Source organism: Mustela lutreola, chromosome 2 (assembly GCF_030435805.1).
Source record: "Mustela lutreola isolate mMusLut2 chromosome 2, mMusLut2.pri, whole genome shotgun sequence".
Lineage (NCBI taxonomy): Eukaryota > Metazoa > Chordata > Mammalia > Carnivora > Mustelidae > Mustela > Mustela lutreola.
Window position 1 is genome coordinate 209731520 of NC_081291.1, and position 22190 is coordinate 209753709.

At 36.6% G+C, this 22190-nt stretch overlaps 1 protein-coding gene across 2 annotated transcripts in view; it reads right to left on the reverse strand.

Annotated features, from left to right (window-relative positions):
* Positions 1-569: 569 nt before the first annotated feature.
* The window catches only part of LTN1 (listerin E3 ubiquitin protein ligase 1), a 69593-nt gene continuing 47972 nt past the window's right edge, over positions 570-22190 (reverse strand). The window contains exons 20-30 of one of the 2 annotated variants that reach the window (XM_059164536.1): positions 19700-19835; positions 19357-19501; positions 17812-18025; positions 17120-17357; positions 16732-16806; positions 14688-14874; positions 7585-7756; positions 6301-6521; positions 4584-4778; positions 3543-3710; positions 570-2951 (exon numbers count right to left, since the gene is read on the reverse strand). In XM_059164536.1, coding sequence (XP_059020519.1) covers positions 2889-2951; positions 3543-3710; positions 4584-4778; positions 6301-6521; positions 7585-7756; positions 14688-14874; positions 16732-16806; positions 17120-17357; positions 17812-18025; positions 19357-19501; positions 19700-19835 — 1814 coding nt within the window. In that variant the 3' untranslated portion in view covers positions 570-2888. The remainder of the gene's footprint in view (positions 2952-3542; positions 3711-4583; positions 4779-6300; positions 6522-7584; positions 7757-14687; positions 14875-16731; positions 16807-17119; positions 17358-17811; positions 18026-19356; positions 19502-19699; positions 19836-22190) is intronic. The other variant, XM_059164535.1, reaches the window with a different exon arrangement.

The following is a 22190-nucleotide window of genomic DNA, read 5'->3' on the forward strand; positions in this document are numbered from 1 at the left end:
TATGAAATAAAGCTAATGTTCTTTTTAGCCAAGGATATATGAATTAAAACAAAAAGCCATGCTCTCATAGCACTTACTAGAAAGACTTAAAAATCCGAGAAGACTAAATACTGGTGATGAGGCAAGAAAACCAGAACTCTCTTACCTTACTGTTGGCAGCTCAGACTTGCACACCACTTTGGAGAGCAACTTGACAAGGTCTAAAATCATAGACTATACATATCAACTACCGAAAAATCCATTTGGGGGCAAATGTCCAAAACATCTAGGACATGTGCAGGAGAAAGTGTTATCAAGGATGTACACTTGCCGCACTGCTCAAAATAACAACAACAAAAAAAATAATAATTGAAATGAACGGGCAAGTAAACAGCAGTTATGTTGAGTGAAAAAGTAAGTCACAAAAGATTACATACAATAGGCTATTGCAAATAAATTTTTTTTAACTGCTATATATTATTTATGGATAGAAACACATGATAAAATATAAACTCTTAAATAGGGAAGAGTTACACCGACTTCAGAACAGCAGGTTGGCTCAGGGAGAGAAAGAGGAGATGGCATCGGGGAGAAGTACAAAAGAGGAAGATTTTATTTCTTTAAAAATCAGAAGCAAATATGGCAAAATAGTTTGTGAGGAATACAAGGGCATTTATATTATTGTTATTATTACTCTGTATATTTGAAATATTTTATAATTAAAAAGAATTTTAATGGGCACATATGGTATAACAATCAAATAATAACAATCGTCCACACCACAAAAACTTATCAAATAATATTAAGCCACAGAAACTTATGTACATACATTAGAACATGTGATAAATAAGAGTTAAAAATAAATTCTAGAATTTGCGATTTACATTAGGATTTTAAATTAATAATTTTGCTAATGGGCTTTGAATCATGCAATTTTTAATGTCCTTATGCTAAAATTTTAAGGGATGCTCTGCAGTTGTTAAAGCTGTATAAATAAAACTTTAATCAATGATATTCTGAATTTCAGTCTTATTCTGGAAAGCTTTTTCTTAAGCATATAAACAGTAACAAGCTTTACACTTATATTTACAAGTCTCAAAGAAATGTGTTAAGAGTCCTAAGTATGAAGAGTAGGTATTCCACTGAATTATAGTGTTTCACCAAGAACTTGACGCCCTAGATGCTAACAACGGAAAAACAATGCTCCATTATTCCCTTTTCTGTTCTACTTGAGGTCTGGGTCAGAAGCCAAGAAGTACCAATATTGGAAAAGTTATAAACAAGGTCTTATTATAAAACCATTTTTAAAGGAAAAGTGTGCAACTTTCACAGAGGAGTAACACAATCCTTTGGGATTACTATGTCAGAGAGACACATAGAGAATATTTTAAGAAAGGGATTAAGAAGAGGTAGTAGAATTTTGCTATCTGTTCTCACTGACTCCTTGAGTCTCAAGGCTATAAGATAATAAACACTAGGGAGAAAAATCCAAGAGACCGACAAAACTGGGCAGGACACTGCATCTACATATTCAACTCAAGAGATCTATAATTCACGCATAATACTTCTCTCTCGACTATGATATTCTGACCACATTCATCCTATTTCAATAATAACCATTTTACCCAGGTGATGGTAAGCAGTGATTTTATTTAACATGACTTCTTTTTGCCAATTAAACATTTGCAACAGAGATGATCAGCTGATCTTTCAAGTAAACTTGCTATCAGATATGTTAATATTTCCCATGTAATGGAAGACTGCAATAAAATTATTCCAAGTTCCAAACTTCCATACCTTTATAACGTGGGCACAATTTTTTAAGGGTAACAGTGTTGTGGCAAACGGAACGTATTCACCTATTCCACTTCAGCCCATTTTACTGAATTTTACTTAATACTAAAATTATTAACTTGTACTTCTAAAGGCTGGAAAAAATAAGCTCCCCCAAATCTCTAATTTAGTGTAACTTTGGCCAGTAAGAATAGCAAAATTTGCTTACAAAATTGAAAGCCTTCTACAACATTTTAAAATTTTTGTTTTTTCCATCAGTCTTAAGTTCCAGAAATACTTATTTCTTCCCTCTCAATAGAGGGATAACTACCACTCTGCTTCATGAATGAAATAATCTAATTCTGTTTCTCTCAACTTCATACCCTCTAGAGACTCACTCAAACGGAGTAATAAGCTCACTGACAAGAATGCAATTCATATTTCACTAACAAACGGAAATTCTTCCACAGCAAAAAGTCAGTGCCGTGAATTTAATTTTCTGAATTTCATAACCCTTGATTAATGGAGACACCTTAAATTTCAGTTTACACTCTTTTATATAGGATTTCAGAGCATGCTTCAAATAGCTTACGATAAGCTATATTAATAGCTTGGCCTCATTTTTATCATTAAAATAATCTACAAATATCAGAATACTAATTAATTTTGTTCTGATAACTAATAAATAAATCTTAAAATATCTGTAGATATAAATCAACCCTCTCAATTCATTTGCCTCACTTGGACTCTTCTAGAACATAGGTCAACAAACCTAGTGGGCTTTTTAGTATAATATAGTTGTACAGTGCTTTCACAAATTCCAATTCTGTAATTTAGGGTATTTCCATATTTATTTTTAAATATACAAAAAGATTAAACTATTAATATAAATATTTTCTCTCAAATATGTAATATTCTTATGTAAAAGAAAAGGTTTTCAAACATTTACAAAGCAATCTAAAGATAAGTAAACCTGATCTTAGGATCATTACATTAACCAAAATAATTTTCCAGAGAAGGTGCTATTTAAAAGTAACGCTCACTGGCCTCCTCCCATCAACACTTTAAGATGGATCCAGATCCACAGTCCTTGTTTGATTTTCTTCAGGGATCAATTCCAGTGGAAGGAAAAAATTTCAGAAAAAGGTCTCACGACAGAGTGGACAAGTGGATTTGTTGCTAGACGTAAACCATTTGTACTGGGAAAAAAAAAAATGTTTTTTTATATGTTAAAAGAACCTTTTAAAGCTGTCATTTTACATATACATCCAAGGTAAGCTTAACTATGATTAAGTGGAAAAGGGAAGATACCAACATTTTAGCTTCCCCCATTCCTCTCCAAAATCAACACAACTCAGTATTACTTCCAAAGGCTACAGTATAACTCTTTCTCCCTCGGCTCCCACACCACCCAACCACTAAGACATGTCAGGAAGACCTCCTTATGAAGCGACTGTACACTGGGCAGCTTTCTTTTCAATATGATGTTTAAAAAGAGTAAAGAGCTCTAAGACCCAGATGGCCCCTAGTTTTTTCAGTCTCCTTTATGGTCTAGATCTGACAGGACCATCTACTGTGTGAGAGAGCTATAATAAAAACACCCATTTATTAAAGTGCTTTGATGCTACCAGTCTCCGTAAATTAATAATTATTTTTTACAGATTTTGAAAAATCATTTTAATATGCCTCTTATTAACTACAATTACGAGTTTAACATCATTTTCTTTTCTAGATATCATACATATAAATATACATAAAATATAAATAAGTTAATTTCTCTTTGGGCTCACCAAGCAGGCTGAATGGAACTTTTTCTTGCATGTTCTACAGGCTTTTTTGGGAAGAGAATAGTTAAAGCCATGAATGACTGAGAAACATATCATGCAATCTTCAACACCCTCAAAACGTTTGTCTACATTATTTTTCCATAAAGCTAGGCCTTCCATAATACTTCCATTCTGTTAACAAAAAGGAAAAAAATAGAGTAAATATACTCTGAATACCAAAGTTATTTTTATTCAATTTCATAAACTTTAAAGTTGAATTTTAATTAACTAATTAATTTTTAAAAGATTTTATTTATTTGAGATAGAGAGAGGGAGAGTGAGCACAAGAGAGAGAGAGAGCCCAATGACATGGGGCTCGATCCCAGGATCCTGAGATCATGACTTGAGCTGAAGGCAGACGCTTAACCAACTGAGCCACTCAGGTGCCCCTAAATTTTAATTTAGAAAGAGAGAATCTGCCTGGCTATATTCACATCTCCTAAGTTTTCTGAATGTTGGCTTTTAAAATGACCTGCCAAGTTTTAGAAACCAGATAGAATTTTTCTCCACTAAAGAAAGACCTGAAAGAAAGGTTTTGCACCAATACATCAAGTTTTATAGCTTCAACGTGCAAACAGCTACAGTATGTTTAAAAGTCAAAGATCTTTGAGAGTACTGAGATTTCTCTAATCACAAAAGGAGAGTTGGCATGTTAGACTAAAAGTAGCTCCAAAGTTATTCATCGATCCAGTATCTTACAAAAAGATTCCCTCTCAAACAATTTCTTTAACACCATGTATAGTTTTGTGTCATCCACAATGTGAGTGGAGTAAAGTCAACTCCTCTCAAAAACCAAAAAAAAAAAGAAAAGAAATGCAGAACTTTAAAAAGGAAAACAGCTCAGTAGGGAGGGTCAGGTCACTCAGTCATACATCTGTGTTGACCCAAGGAAATACGGTATCTCTTCCAACCTCAATCAGAAGTGATATATTTTGTCTTACTGCCCTTTCAAAGAGGAGGTCGGAAGGACTAACTGGAAAGCCGAATGTACACACAGAAACTTACCTGATGGGTGAGGTAAGTGCTTAACTGCAGCATCCAGTTCCGCCACTGCTGAACAGCCACACCTACTCTTTTCCCACTCTCCACAGTTATTGAACCCAAGGGGTAATTGGAAGGCAGCTGTATTATAAGTTCAATAACTATGTCCTCAATAGTGTAAGTAGCCATCACTTCTCTAGTAGTAGCTCGAGCTTTAACCTGCAACATAGGAAAGGTAATACTTTTTGTACATTTCTTTCCTTTCATACAAAACACATCTTGATAGCTTGACTATTAACAGTCAGTCTTCACTCAAAGTCCGAGGTAAACACGTTGGTTTACTGGACAAGAGATATTTATTACACAGGATTATATACCTGACATTTTATAGTGATTCTTATGAAATTGAAAGTTAGTTTCAAAATAAATCCTGCTCATAAAAAAGTATGTTTTATGAAATTAGGCTTGGCGCATAGTTTGAAACAGACCAGGACAGAATGAATTAATTCCTGCTTTTCTTCCATACCCAGGGTATCAAATATCATTTGTATCTGGAAGTCTCCTAAGTCTTTCTCTGCCACAGAATTCCCTTGAGCTCTAAAGTCAACCATCAACTGTTAGATTTATAGTTTTCATACTAGCATTGCAAACAACATAAAACACAAATTATCATGCTTGACCTATGCACTCTTCTGACTGTCCTATTTCCAAGCTAAAAGCCATAGCATCGTCTTAAATTTTTCCTTCTACCTCCTCCCAGATATTAACTAGCTACAAGTTTGGATAAATCATCACAAAATTTTTAACATACCTCTCCTTTTATGGAACATTCTCACTGATACTCCCTCACTCAGGCCCTCCTTGTTATTCACAATGTCTACACCAGTGTGTCTCCCCTGACTGTGTATTTGAACCCAAGCTCCATGTCAACAGCCTATACTATATATTGCAGTCAGAGCAATTTTACCAATTATTACACTGACAGTGTCACTTGCCTCAAAGGAAAATTACCAGTGGCCAAATAGGACCAAATATTTTAGATAATCATTTGAGGCCTTTCCCAACATGGCCCCAATTCATCATGGAAGCAACTGATTCTCTATTTACCTTCAGGAATCCTGCTCTGTATGAATGCTGGCTTATTCATCATTTCTTAGGGCAATCGCAGAAATTAAACTCTCATCTCCACGCTTTTTGCTTTTGCCATACTGTTCTCTCTATATACAACATCTTTCTCCTCACTGCCCCTAAAACACAACCCTGCCCACTTCAAAGTAATCATCCTCCATAAAGGTGCATCTAACCCCCTCAGTCAGATGAATCTTTCCCATGCTGACTGCAGAGCACTCTTCCTCTTAATGAGCCACTTTCCAGTTTCCAATGCAAAAAACATATCGGTAACACTTTTCCCTTTATTAGATGGTATATTTATTACACAATAGGAATTTGACCCCTAAACTGTCCATTTCCCAAGTGACTGACACACACTGCCTGGAATCTACAGGTATTCCAATATATATTTTGAACGAATTAATGAATGTCCAAAAACTTTGATGGGAATAAATGAAATTATAACATTGTTTCAATCTATACACTAAGACTTGATACCCAAGAATTAGAAAATAGACAACTTCTGTAAATTCTGAACCAATGGTTAATATTGTGATGATACTCACTACAAATGATAGACATAACCAGTATTCAAACAACTTTTCTGGAAAAAAATCAATATAATACTAACCGTCATGCCATTAAATAGTTGTGTACTTGTTTGCACAGAAGAAATTTCTTGAAAGGAAAGAACATTGCTGACATACTTGCTTGTAAATCTATCTACGATATTGAAAACACGCTTCTCACTACTATTCCACCACAGCCTAACCATGGCAGGCAAGTCTTTTAATGTCATATGATAGACTGAACAAGCCAAGTGTGGGATATGGTAGGGAAGAGTTGATGTTTCTGAGGAAAAAACAAATTCTTAATTAGTAATATGTATTTTTTACACAGAATAACAGACCAGAAAATCATTTTTAATTCCTTAACACTAGGAGCTAGAGATCAAAAAACAAATATACTGAAGAATCCACAACTCTAGAATATTCACTTTCTCTCACACATTCAAAATGAATCACTGGAATGGCAAAAAGAAGTGAAAAGAAAGAAGATCCCAAATGACACTGAAAAATCTGCCTAGACATAGCACTCTCTATCTCACAAGCTAGATCACAAAAAAGGGGAACATACATATCTTAAAAAGGACAACCCCAACCCCCTACACACAGGGAGTAGGAAAAGAAGTTAAATAGAAACCAAGAAAAATTTAGGGGTGCCTGTCTGGCTCACTCGATGAAGCATGCAAATCACAATCTCCAGGTCATGAGTCTGAGTCCCACATTGGGTATAGAGATTATAAATAAATTAACTTTAAACAAAAAAAGGAAAAATTTAAAGACTGTCTTCTTATAAATTATGAAAAGAGTTTGGTCCCTATACTTTCCCCAGACCTCACTGATGTGTTATACAAAAATCCTAGAATATCCGTCTCAGTACTCGCAAGACATAGTGCCCTCCTCACGTCTCCAAGACATTTAAAAAATTTCAATTCTAAGGAAGCCACTTAAAACTCTGAAGTACAACTAGATGCATGCATGTTTATCCCCTGAGCTAAAATCTGAGCTCCTGGAGTGAAGGAAATAAATTTTACTCATCTTCGTTTCCCCAACTGAAGACTACTTATTTACAGGCCTACAAAACATTATCACCTAACAAATATTTGCTTACAGAACAAATGGTAACAGTTTCAACAAACAAAGCTTCAAAAATGTATACATTTCTTACCCTTAACACAAGATTTAACTGCATGTGATATTTAGACAAATATGGAAAATCGTGCAGTTCAATCTTCTCATAGCCAGGACACATGTTTGGGTTATTCTCCAAACTCTGGAGAGAACAGCATAATAAATACAACCTAATCTGGACCTAGTCTACCAGAAAGAACACAAACACACATCATACTGACCTCTAATACTCAACTGGAGCTCTTCGGTAAAGAATGTTTTAGGATCCTTATTTGAAAGCTCAACAGCGGTCTCTGCATAAGTTGGATTTTCTGGCATAAGCCTGAACAGGTGATAGAGCAATTTATTCAAACTTTTTGTTTTTCGGAGGTACATTGAGTACAGTGCCCGAAGCTGGTGGAGAGTAAAGAATTTTTGTTATAAACCAAGTCAGTGAGAAGAACAAATCAAAGCACAATAGATAGTACAAGAACACAATGAAAAAGGTATTAATTTGAAGACTTAGAATTATATGGAAGAGTACTACAAAATATATGCCACATTCTGACTTTCCAAACAAGTCAGCTGATGGCACTGTTCCCTTTCTTCATAAACAGCAGTTTTCACCATCTTCTCACTATCAGACATATTCTAACATCGTTCTCAAACTATCTCCTTGTTAAAAAGTTCACCTCTGCTTTCTCTAAGATAATCTACTCCCACAGATGATTTTCTCCCTCTCTTCCCAAGTTTTCCACATACCCCTTCTGCACCATAGTCCTTAATCTTACAGTAGTCCGGCTTAAAACTAATCCTTTTATGGCTGACCTCACCCTGTATCAAACACTCCAGCATCCCTTTAGAAAAGAGAGCACAAACTAGTAGTCCAAAATGTCTTAGGGTCGTTTTGTAAAGCAGGATTTCACTCAAAAATATGGATTTCTGGGGCGCCTAGGCAGCTCAGTCAGGTAAGTGACAAATTCTTGGCTTTTGCTCAAGTCATGATCTCATGAGTCATGGGATTGAGTCATGCGTCAGGCTCCCACTCAGTAGGGAGTCCGAAAAATCTCTCCCTTTGCCCTCCACTCATTCCCACAAGCGCAAACATACACTCTCTCTCTCAAAATAAATAAATCTTTAAAAAAGTATACGGATTTCTGGTTCTTTTTGTAAAAAATAGGAAAAGCTTGTAAAATAAGTCAGAGAAAGACAAATACCATATGATTTCGGACATATGTGGAATTTAAGAAACAAAGGAAAAAAAAAAGGAACAAACCAAAAAACAGATTCTCAACTACAGAGACAAACACTGATGGTTACCAGAGGGGAGGTGGGTGAGGGGCGGGTGAAATAGGTGATGGGGATTAGGGAGGGCACCTGTTGTGACGAGCACTGGGTGATGTACAGACTTAATGATCACTATATTGTACACCTACAACGAATACAATACTATACATTAACTGTACAGGGATTAAAATACAATTTTAAGACATAGGAAAGTCTGGTACCACTAGGCGCACTAAAGGCATCTGTGTGCCTTAGAACTCATTCCTCAATAACCCACTTTTTATATGTTCACATTTACTTTGCAACTTTTTAGTATATCTACAGGTTTTAAAATCATTCTTCCCACTAAAGCATATATTTCCTCTCTTGGTGTAAGACACCATTTTCTAAACACTACAAATGCTCAAATACAAGTATCAAGTCACAGGATACAGAATTTATTTTTAAAATATGTTGATCAGGGCGCCTGGGTGGCTCACTGGGTTAAGCCTCTGCCTTCAGCTCAGGTCATGATCCCAGGGTCCTAGGACAGAGCCCCACATCGGGCTCTACACTCAGCGGGGAGCCTGCTTCCCTCTCTCTCTCTGTGCCTGCCTCTCTGTCTACTTATGATCTCTGTCAAATAAATAAATAAAAATCTTTAAAAAAATAAAATAAAATATGTTGATCAAAGTACCTAGCAATGGAGAAATCTGGAGGGCACCACCTTTCTGAGTAACCAAACTTACTATTACCAATAAAGGACACATATTCTATGCTTCCTGAGGTGACACACTGAGGACACGTCACCACCATGCAGTAAGTACTCTTGCTGAAAATTAACCAGAAACTGATCATGAGGAAACAATCAGACAAATCCACATCCTAAGAGAGTCTACAAAATAACTAACCTCAATGACAATAAAGAAAAGAAAGGGAAATTATGGGTTAAAGAAAAATGACAAACATGATCCTTGATAAATCCTCAACAGAGACGGAACAAAACCATAAAGGACATTATAGGTACAACCAACAATATCTGAATACAAATTAGATATTGCATTAAAATTAAATTTGTGTATAATAACTATACCAACACATTTTTATAGAAACATGTCTTTGTTCTTAGGAGACACATATTTAAATACTTTCTGAAATGCATCATGAGTCTGCAACTTTCAAATAGATCAGCAGAGAAAAGTAAATACAGAGAAAACATGTACAAAGGTACCAACATTAGGATGCCTGGGTTGTTCAGTGGGTTGGGCGTCCAACTTGAAGTGTTTCTGCTCAAGTCATGATCTCAAGAGTCATGAGATCAAGCCCCGTGTTAGGCTCCCTGCTCAGCATGCATGAAATTCTCTTTCTCCTCCCTCTCCCTACTATGCACTCTCTCTCTCCAAAAATAAATAAGTAAATCTTCAAAGGTAGTAACATTAAGAATCTGTGACTCTAGGAAAAAGGTACATGACTTTTCATTGAATTATTCTCCCACCTCCTAAGTCTGAATTAAAAAAAAAAAAAGTTGGAAGTAGAATTTTAAAAAACTAATCGGTCAAGCAGAGAGAGTCAATTATCATATGGTTTCACTTATTTGTGGAGCATAACAAACAGCATGGAGGACATGGGGAGTTAGAGAGGAGAAGGGAGTTGGGGGAAATTGGAAGGGGAGGTGAACCATGAGAGACTATGGACTCTGAAAACAATCTGAGGGTTTTGAAGGGGTGGGAGGTGGGAGGTTGGGGGAACCAGGTGGTGGTTATTAGAGAGGGCACGGATTGCATGGAGCACTGGGTGTGGTGAAAAAATAATGAATACTGTTATGCTGAAAATAAATAAAAAATAAATTTAAAAAAAAAGAAAAGAAAAAAGGAAAAAAAAAAAAACTAATGATACATATCAATGGATTTTTTTGATAAAGGTTAGTATCCAAAATATACAAAGAACTTATAAAACTCAACAACGAAAATACAAAAATAATCCAGTTGAAAAAATGGGCAGAAGACATAAATAGACATTCTTCCAAAGAAGACATACAGATGGCCAACAGACACACAAAAAGATTATCAATATCACTCATCATCAGGGAAATGCAAATCAAAACTACAATGACATACCATCTCACACCTGTCTGAATGGCAAAAATCAAAAACACAAGAAACAAGTTGGCAAAGACGCGCAAAAAAAAGGAACCCTCTTATACTGCTGGTGGGTAATGCAAACTGTAAAGCCATTCTGGAAAACAGTATGGCGGTTCCTCAAAAGAGATAATATAGAACTACCCTGGGATGACTAGCTGGTTCCGTCAGTAGAACACACAATTCCTGACCTAAGGGTTGAGTTCAAGCCCCATGTTGAGCGTAGAGCCTACCAAAAAACAGTAACATTAACAAAAAAATGTCAGGTAATCTTCAAAGAAAAATAGGTCTGTTGTGGGTGGCACAGATCAACTGACCTGCAGCACTGAAATAACTAAAGTACTGTTGCATTCCATTAAAATAAATAAATAAGTAAAACTACCCTACGATCCAGCACTACTGGTATTTACCCAAAAATACAAATATACAGATTTGAAGGGGTACATGTACCCTGATGCTTACAGCAATACTATCAACAATAGCCAAATTATGGAAGGAGCCCAAATGTCCATCAACTGATGAATGGATAAAGAAGATGTGGCATATATATACAATGGGATATTACTCAGTCTTCAAGAAGAATGAAACTTGCCATTTGCAGCAACATAGATGAAGCTAGAGAGTATAATGCTAAGCAAAGTAAGTTAGAGAAAGACGAATACCATATGATCTCACTCAAATGTGGAATTTAAGAAATAAAACTGATGAACATAGGGGGAAAAGAAAGACAGACAAACCATTAGAAGATTTTTTTTTCTTTGACAGAGAGAGAGAGCATGAGCAGTGGGGAGGAACAAGGGGAAAGGGAGAATGCGGGGCTCAATCCTAGGATCCCACCATCATGACCTTAGCTGAAGGCAGACGCTTAACTGACTGAGCCACCCAGGCGCCCCAAGAAATTTATTTTTTTATTTTTTTTTAAACTATTATTTTTTAAGATTTTATTTATTTATTTGACAGAGAGAAATCACAAGTAGACGGAGAGGCAGGCAGAGAGAGAGAGAGGGAAGCAGGCTCCCTGCTGAGCAGAGAGCCCGATGCGGGACTCGATCCCAGGACCCTGAGATCATGACCTGAGCTGAAGGCAGTGGCTTAACCCACTGAGCCACCCAGGTGCCCCAAGAAACTTTTTTTTTTTAAGATTTTATTTATTTGACAGACAGAGATCACAAGTAGGCAGAAAGGCAGGCGGGGTGGGATGGGGGGGAAGCAGGCTTCCTGCTGAGCAGAGAGCCCGATGCGGGGCTCGATCCCAGGACCCTGAGATCATGACCTGAGCTGAAGGCAGAGGCTTTAACCCACTGAGCCACCCAGGCGCCCTGAAATTTTTTTTTAAATGGGAAACTACAAGGATGCCTGGGTGGCTCAGTTGGTTGGACAACTGCCTTCGGCTCAAGTCATGATCCCGGAGTCCCCGGATCAAGTCCCGCATCGGGCTCCCAGCTCCACAGGGAGTCTGCTTCTCTCTCTGCCCTTCCCCTCACTCATGCTCTCAAATAAATAAATAAAATCTTAAAAAAGGGGGGGGGCACCTGGGTGGCTCAGTGGGTTAAGCCGCTGCCTTCGGTTCAGGTCATGATCTCAGGGTCCTGGGATCAAGCCCCGCATCAGGCTCTCTGCTCAGTGGGGAGCCTGCTTCCCTCTCTCTCTCTCTGCCTGCCTCTCTGCCTACTTGTGATCTCTCTCTGTCAAGTAAATAAATAAAATATTTAAAAAAACAAACAAACAAAATGTGGTATACTCATCATATGGTGGAATATTATTCAGCCATAAAAAGGAACGTAGTATGGATATATGCCATAACATGCATGAATTTGAAAACATTATGCTAAGTGAAATATGCCAGACACAAAAGACCATATATATGAAATGTTCACAAGAGGCAAATCCATAGAGTCAGAACACAGAATAGTGGCTGCCAGGGGCTGGAGGGTCTGAAAGGAAATGGGAACTGACTGCAAATGGGTAGAGGTTTCTTTTTTTTCAGATGTTGAAAATGTTCTAAAATTAGAAAGTAGTGATATTTGCACAATTTTGTGAATATGGCACAAACACCAAACAGTAGACTTTAAATAAGTAAATTTGATAGTATGTGAAAAGCATATTATTAGTAAAGCTATGAAACACGAAGCTCATGGCTTTGTTCCAATTCAATCTGATTCACTAGTAGTTGTTGATTTTCCTAAGAAAAAGGTTTTTAAAAGGCCCAAATTTAGGACCAATTACAGTGCTTTTTAAAAATTTCCATTTGCAGGACGCCTGGACACCTCGATCAGTTGAGCATCTGCCTTCAGCTCAGGACATGATCCCAGGGTCCTTGGATCGAGTCCTGTGTTGGGCTCCCTGCTCAGTGCATGCCTGCCTCTCCCTCTGCTTGTGCTCTTTCTCTCTCTGAGATATAAAAAAATAAAATCTTAAAAAAAAATTCTGTTTGCTTTAGGATTTATCTAATTAGGCTATTAACTGAGTTATTCTGGTTTAACTGTCATAGTGCAGTTCAAGTTCCAGGCTCACTAAATGCTGCTGTACTGTCCCCTTACCCCAATTCTGGAAAAAGTGACGCATGGACATTCTCTAAATCTCTGAATATAAGATGATAAAAAGAAAACTCTTACACATGGAAGCCTCACTTTGCTGCAATTTTTTAGAGATCAACAATATTTTAAGAAACAAATATGAAAGCCCCAAAAGGATTAATTGAAATACATCACCAACAAATAAAACGAGCCCAAGTCACAAACATAAGTGGCTGGCCTAGATCATCGCTGCCTCTGTAATTTCATCTTCCCTTTAGATAAACGAATGCAAAGATGCATTCATGTTCATTTATTTGTACCAAGGTATGAGTTATTAGCAACAACATAAGTTATAACTTAGGAATTCTGAAAAAGCACATTGGAAATGACTGCCATATTTAATCACACCTTAAATGTAAGGTAATAAACCTTTATTGCATTAAGCTATCAAAGAAAGCCATTGTTTATATTAAAAAAGCCATCAGTTTATTTAACTGATTCAATCAACATTTAATTGGAACTTTCTAAGTGGGGATCTGCCTAAAGAAAAAGAAAAGAAAAGAAAAAACCTGGAAATTTTTCCAGCGTTCCAGCTTTCTTCCTAGACATTGAGATCTTTCTTCCTAAACATGAGACAACAGAGACATCTAGTGGCTGCTAGAATAATTTGGGCAAATAATTATTTTAGGATTTTTTTTTTTTCTTAACCACTTGGGAGATTAACTGTTTGAATTACATAGGTAGCATTTCACAAATCTGGCTCTAAACACTGATTCTGAAATAAGATAAATTCCCCATGATGTATTTTTTTAAAAGATTTTATTTATTTATTTGACAGAGAGAGATCACAAGTAGGCAGAGAGAGGAGGAAACAGGCTCCCTGCCAAGCAGAGAGCCCAATGGGGGGGGGGGGGGGGCCTGGATCCCAGGACCCTGGGATCATGACCTGAGCTTAAGGCAGAGGCTTTAACCCACTGAACCACCTAGGAACCCCCGCAATGATGTATTAACTGAAATCTCCATAGGGTCAGAAGTTGACCACAGTGGGGGGAAAAAAAAAAAACCAGCAAAAGCCAATTTCTTAGGAATTATTATTATGATAATATAAAATTAAATTATATAAATCTTGTTTCCTGCAATAAAAAGACTTGGTAGCTACATTCAGTTAGAAAAAAATTAACTCCAGCACATTCCAGAGATTACTTTTGCAAAAACCTGTGTCTGTGCACGTACGTGTGAGGAAGGAGGGGAGGATAAGGAAGTTAAGGGACAAAAAGAGCAGAATGTCTGAAGTTAGCAGAAAAGATTAGATTAAAATGAGAGGCATTTCCCTTTTTTTCAAAAAGAGGGGAAACAAAGGATTTAGAATAGTAACAGAAACACACAGAGAACAGAACTATCAAAAGTTATCACATATTTATTTACCTGAGATGAAGCAGCTTTGAAGAAAGTAAGTATTAATTTCCAGGTGAGGAGGTATCCCAGAACATAGCAGAAGTCTTCACTCAGTGGCTTAATAGTAACTATCTGTCCAACAGGAATACACCCCAAAACATTTTCTAGCAAGTCTTCTTGAGTGCTAAGAAGAGACATCAACACTGCCGGTGGTGACCTATGAATCAATGATTAAACACCACAATTTTCTTCATAACTTATTCCTTAAAAAACTAAAAGCATGTATAAACTTTAAGCATTTTAGAAAAATCTTTCTATTTTCCAAAAATCATTTAAAAACTCCCCCCTTATAGATTCAGTTTTAACGCTAACTCTGCTAAATTAAATATATTTGATTACAAATACATTAACATATGTAAACAAAACATTCTATATTCATAAATACGTAAAATATTTTTCAGTTATACATTTAAAATATATATGAAAAATACTACAAAACCTAAGCTCTAGCTGTTAGCACTTGAAGAAAAGACACTTTTAGAAAACATGTATTTCAACCTGTTTTATGGATGGAAAAATAATCACACACCCAGAGAAGCTTAATGATTAATCTCAAGACTCTCAGCTAGTCAGGGGAATGACAAATGATATGGGGTCCTACCAGATCCCTATAAAAGGTAAAAAATAATAATAATAATAATAATAATAAGACTGTATGTCTTTTCAGGAAAGTAAATTCAATATTCATATTAACTTATGACAATGTAAATAAATCATCTTCTTTACTGAACTACTCTACTCATTAACATTATCATTCAGATGAACGTAAGAGATTCTCCAAAAGTGAACTACTTGTGTATATCCTGTCAAACTCTGACATTGTAGCTCAGTCCTTTCCTTTCACCTCTGCAACGCTTCTCTTGTGGCTTCCTTTTTCCAGCCCATAAACACAGGTCTTCAAGCTTCTGCCCTTGGATTTTTACCTTCAACACCACTATCCCAGTACCACACCTTCTCTATTAAATACCAACAGTCACTGAATTTTACAAATACCAGTTAAGGTATCTCTCTATCTCCATGCTGCCCTTCATGCACTGTTACTGTTTCTAGAATAGGCTCCACCTCTGTGTGATTCTTCCATAATTTATGATTCATACTATAGCCAGAATCAGCTGGTACTTTTCCCATCTTCTACCAAATAATGCCCCAAATCCCAGAAAATGTAATTTTTAAGGCCCTTCATTACCTTAGGTACCCATCCAGCTTTATTTTTCACTATACCTTCCCCACCTACTCCATACGTATTCATTCATTCATCCTTTCATTAAACAAATGAGCAGTATTCATGAGTCTGCGTTAGGCCAGGGACCATTCTGAATGCTATGAATACAGTCCGGAACAAAAGACAAAAATTTCCGACTTTACAGAGCTTCTATTCCCGTGGAGGAACATATAGACAATAAAAAATGTGTTAAGTGACAACTACTTAACACTTCCTGTCACATCCTCAACATTCATGCCTTCACACATGGTATTCCCCTAATTTATAGTCTTCCCTGCCCTACTGAACTGCTACCTAACTTGACAGATGCAGCATAAATGTCTCTTCCTCAAAAAAAAGTCTTCTCTTCCGGTGCACGGAGTTGTGTTCCCCGAGCAGGCTATCTATCCTTTTCCATAGCACTTGCCACACACTGTCCTCTATTACAAAGTAATGTTGTCTATAGTAGATGATAAGCTCCTTATGAGTAAGAATAATTACTAAACACCATATTCTCCCCTCAGCATTTAATACTTTGCACAAAGTAGGTGCCAAATAGATATCTGAATTGACATACTCTTTCCACAGCTACCGTGTGGTCAATGAAAGTTCTGCTAAATAGTAGCAAACTGAAAATATGATTTAGGAACAATTACTGAGAGAAACTTTCTTTTTGGCTGGACTCTAACTTTCATTTTTATCTTACAGATGACTTTAAATGACCTGTTAAATGAATATATACTCTAAATTTAGAGCTTTTGTGTTTATCTAAATTATAAGAATTTAATAAAACAAATTATTTAAAAAACTTACAAGGCTGGTTCTTCTTCTTCATCTCCATATGACTTTAGATTATCCTGATCATATTGTGGTAATTCAGGCATCAATCTGCAGTCAGAATAAATGTCATATTATATTACATTAAACTGTTCACATGTTTAAGAGCAGAAAGACCAATACTCACTTTGTAATGAGTATATTTTTAAATGATTGTTTCCTGAAATAATCACCTGTGTCCAGGACTATCTAAATGTAAACTGTGTATAGAGAACAGTGACCTAAATGATCCAAAATTTGGCATCCCTGTTACTAAAATGTATGGTTAAGTTTACTTTTTTTATTAAATGACCAAGTTAAATATATATTCTATATATTTTTTTTTGAACCATCACAACATTGATTCAATTGGAAGAATTCTTACTTGTATAGCATATGGTAAACAGCAATTTGCACAGGCCGAGCTCTGAAGAGGAGTAATGGGGCCAATGTATTTAACAAAGTCTGGAGATATTCCGGTAAGTTTGTTTTTTGGCCAGCAACCAATCTTGAAGGGAGTTTTTGACTCAACAGCTGGTCCTTTGGGATATATGTTAATGTTTCACACATGGGCTTCAGCATTGCATTCTGAAAGGATGTTTCAGATTTATCTTCACTTTCTTCTGATAAAAAAAGGAAAGAAACATGCACATCCCAAAACAAAGTGAATAATAGAACTTGACTGATTCACGGTCAAATGTCATTTAAGAAAATGAAATAAAAAACTGACAAATTAGTATTTTAATTTAATAGTCCTAGCTAGAAACCGTTTAATGTAATCTTAAACAGTAGTCATAACTTCTATTACCTCATCCTTAAAAAGAAGAGGAGTCTGAGTTATAAATAACCTCTTCAGGTTATCTGAATTACTACTATTTTAACTTGCAAGTCTTTGGATACTTTGCTAGTTTTCAATTTTTGTCAGAAGCATATATGATGCTTCTCAGATGCCAAGCTTCCTCTCAGGTTTTTACTTTACTATTCTGTCCTGTTTGACTTAAGCAGCCGAAGTTTTTGTTTTGAATTTTTCAACTAGTCATTTGCAATGAATTCCACTTCGATTCCCCCTTCACTTGCCTGTAGCAGTCACCAAAAGAGGTAAAAGCAAACTGTGGATGCCTTGGGAAAAAAATTCTTTCCATTCACTGATTAGATTTACAGGGAGATTGCCAATGGTATCCGGAGTTGCAGAATCAAAAAAAGCACTGAGCTCACAGGCCAAATCACAGCTGACACAGGCAAACAGTTGTACAAGTGGAACAGAATACAATGCCTGATTTTCATTTGTTGTCTGAAGAAACAAAAATGAAACACGTAAGGAGACATCTGCCAGAACACACAAATCAAGGCAATAAAGAAAACACTCTCAGTTCTCTAAATTTTAAAATAAAAAGCAGCTGAAGTGTAGAATCTCAGGAGACATTTATACATTTTACATTAAAATAACTTTTAAAAAATTAAACACTAAGAATTAGAATCAATCCATTTATTCTGAAATTCTATTTCTAAAACTATGAAAGAAAATATCAATTACCATTTACCAAGTGAAATATAGAAGAACATATTTATAATCTTCTCAGAAGCCCTACTAATTGGGCATTATTAAGTTATTTTAAAATAAGGACACTGGTGGTGTTTGGATGGCTTAGTCAGTTCAATGTTCAACTCTTAACTTAGGTTCGGGTAATGAGACTAAGCCTTGAGTCAGGCTCTGTGCTTGGTAGGGAGCCTGCTTGAGATTCTCTCCTCTTCTCCCTTTGCCCCTCTTCACTGCTCACACTCTCTCTATCTAAGATAAATAAAATCTTTTAAAAAAATAAAAAATAAAATAAGGACACTGAGGTTCAAGTAGATCAATTCTGAACACCCTAAGCCACACAGCTAATAAAAACAAAGCAGAAATTCAGACCAATTCAATCCCAATGGTCTGCTGCCATTAGAGCCCACAAATATTATACTTGCTTTGTGTCATAAAAAGAACATTGATTCCCTCTGAATTTGTTTAGTCTTCAATGTATTCCTGACACAGTACATTTTAATAATTTAATTAAGAGCCAAAAATATTTAAAAAACTGATCACGAAAGATAAGCCCTCCGATGGCTGTGCTAAAATATTATATTAAAATGAGCTAATGGGGGGCGCCTGGGTGGCTCAGTGAGTTAAAGCCTCTGCCTTCGGCTCAGGTCAGGATCCCAGGGTCCTGGGATCGAGCCCCGCATCGGGCTCTCTGCTCCGTGGAGAGCCTGCTTCCTCCTGTCTCTCTGCCTACTTGTCATCTCTATCAAATAAATAAATAAATAAAATCTTTAAAAAAAAATAAAAAAATAAAATAAAAAAAATAAATAAATAAATAAAATGAGCTAATGGAGAGAACACTTTAACAGCAGAAGATTCGATCACTGAATGATACTGGCAGACATCAAACCTCTATCACTTCAGTATTCTATCAAATAGTAACTGGTGAGGAATATAAATATAATATAAATAATATATAAAGTGTTTCGATGTTCGCCAAAGAGCTAATTACAATAATTTCTTAAAAAGTAAGATCAGTAATTGGTTCTAGTATGCAGATATGCATGAAGACCTAAGAGAGGTGATGATATATCGGGTTAATTTACCTCCAACCAAGCCAACATGGAGCACATGATGAAGTCCCATTCACTCTCTGCCAAAGGAGATGAGCAGTATTTCAGAAACAGGGAAAGGAACCGGATTATTTCTATATTTACACCTAGTATCTCTGGACTTACTTCTGACAGATTACTGTGATAAGGACAAAAACAAAACATGGAAGAATCATATGGACATTCAATTAGAAATGATTTTATTTTAAATCTTATACACTTATAAAAGGCAGACTTAAATGTTTATTATACTATTACTGTACAAAACTGTGACTATAAGGTACACAATCCGGATACACATTGTAATGTGTAAGACCCAGTATAAAATATCACCTACCAACTGAAAAGAAAAACATCTTCATGATCTTTCTTCCAGGATATCAGAATTTTTAATATACCATGTAGTAGCTCCCCATCATCTATGCTTCTGGTTTGCAGGCAAGAATTGAAAATGGCAAGATGTCCAAAACCTCCTAAAGTAAAATTCAAAATGAAAATTAAAATGCACACACATACACACCCACACCTACCTATACACACTGACTTTAAACCAAAGTCTCGTCTTCTAGATGCAGAAATTATTGCTTTGTTTCTGATAAAACAGGTTTTTGACAAAAAAATAGGGATGATCGCTCTCTTAAACCACGCTAATGTTAAAAAGGATTCTTTTCTTTCAATATGAAATTTGAATGAGGAAAAGCAATTCTAGGGCAAATCATTTAGCATTATAATTACTATAAATGGGAAAATTCAAGAAAAATCAATCACTATATAGAATGGTAAGCTACCAACTCATTTCTTGTATCATATTGTTAAATTGTGTGCAACAGACTAAAAAAAAGAAAAGAAAGAAGGAAAGAAAGATAATAAAAAAAAACCAGAAAAAAAATTGTATTGCTACTATAAAAAAAGTCTATTTTGAAATAAGTCAAAAACCTTCTCCAAAAATGTCCTGGTTAAGAATTCTAAAAAGGACTTACATGAAAGAGTCAATAAATAAGTGTGTAAGCTCACTGGGCAGAGACCTTGTCTCTGTACCAAGCACTTAACACAGAAAAGGGAGTGGCGGTGGGGCTGGGGGTGGGGGTGGAGGTGCAGGTAGAGTGAGTAAATGAAATTGTGCTTTAAACTAACCATGCTGGGTTATTTTTGTTTTGTTTTTTATTCTTGGCTTCTTTAGTACAGGATTCATTCAGTATACCCAACTCTCAAATAAAAACAAACATAACATACAAAAAACATAGCTAGAATATAAAAGTTAAATAAAGATAGAAAACAATATATTGTTCCATAATTCATACATTCATTCAATAGGCATACTCTGTCTGGAAAGCTCTCATAGACTCACTGCTCTTAAGAATCTTTGGTTCCTTTTTATTCTTCAAGGCTCAGCTTCAATATTGCCTCCGCTCTGCATAATCCCCACATGCATGAAGTATAGCCCTCTGCATTTCTCTGGTCTCAATTATCTTGTGCCTGTTGCCTTTACAGCACTAATGTTTGTCACTTATTTACTGTTATCTCCTCAAGAGAAAGTAAGTTCCACAAAGGAACCTTGTTTGTTTTACTTATCACTGTATACCTCCTCCTAGTACAATCTCTAAGATACAGACATTTATTTTGATTGACTAAATGAGTATGAATAAATAATACCAGGTGCACTGCTAGATGCTGGGGAAAGATGAGCAAAATCAAGTCCCTGATGGGACTCATCCAGTAGTACTAGGAGACTTAAAAACAAATTACAATATAATGTGGCAAAGAATGGGAGCCCAGAAAAGGAAACAACTATCTTCATCTAGGTTGAGTCAGAAGAGCGCTTGTAGGATCAAGCCCCGAGCTGGGCTCCACGTTCGTTCGGTAGGAGTCTGCTTGGCTATTCTCTACCTCTGCCCCTTCCACTACTTGCTCACTCACTCGAATAAATGAATAAATCTTACAAAAGGAAGGGAGGGAGGGAGAGTGGGAGGCGCTTCCCAAACCTGCTGTCTGAACTGGGACTTATCAAAAGAAGGAAGGAGGGTGGGCTTCCCAAAGCTGTTGTCTGAACCAGGATTTACCAAAAGATAAACAAGTCTGAAAGAGTAGCAAAGAGGTACTCTAGCTAAGGCACAAAGTGGTAAAAAAGTATAGAAGAGGAGAGACATCACTAAGATGGCAATATAAGTTGTTCTTAACTTTGCTCCCCCTCCCAAGAAAAACAACTAACAACTATTCAAGAACAAGATATCACTGGGACTCCTATAGGGGTGAAGCTGAACACCCCCTTATCATCATTGAGACCAAGACAGAATGCAATAGGAAGGTAAGAGAAGCAGCTATACACTGACTGCACTGTCCCTCCCCTGGACAGGGCAGCACCATGTGGAGAAGTCCCCTCTGAGACTCTGGTTCCTTCAATAGGAAAAGAGAACCCAGATGGGAAACCAGCATACACCCCCATTATTGTGAGTCACTTTGTGGGAGCTCCTATTTTGATCTTACAGCACACTGTGATTTCTGGGAAATTTGCAGGGCTCAGCCACTGGGCATCTGACTTTGTCAAAGAATGGATGAAGTGCTTTTACAATCAGCACACGGATCTTGGAAGAGCAAGTTCATACTTGCAGTGCCCAGTAATAATCTCAACCAGTGGCTTTGCTTATCTGGAGAACCGAGACTGGGGCACACTACTGACCAGTGAACACAGCACGGTGCAGACCTTCCTGATTCTGATCCTTTGAAGAGGAGTTGTGACAGCCCTAAAGCCCAGTTTACCCACTCCCAGGTAAGGAGTTGAGCCACACCCCCATCCACACACACTGTGAAGCATCTTCCCGCCCCATGAG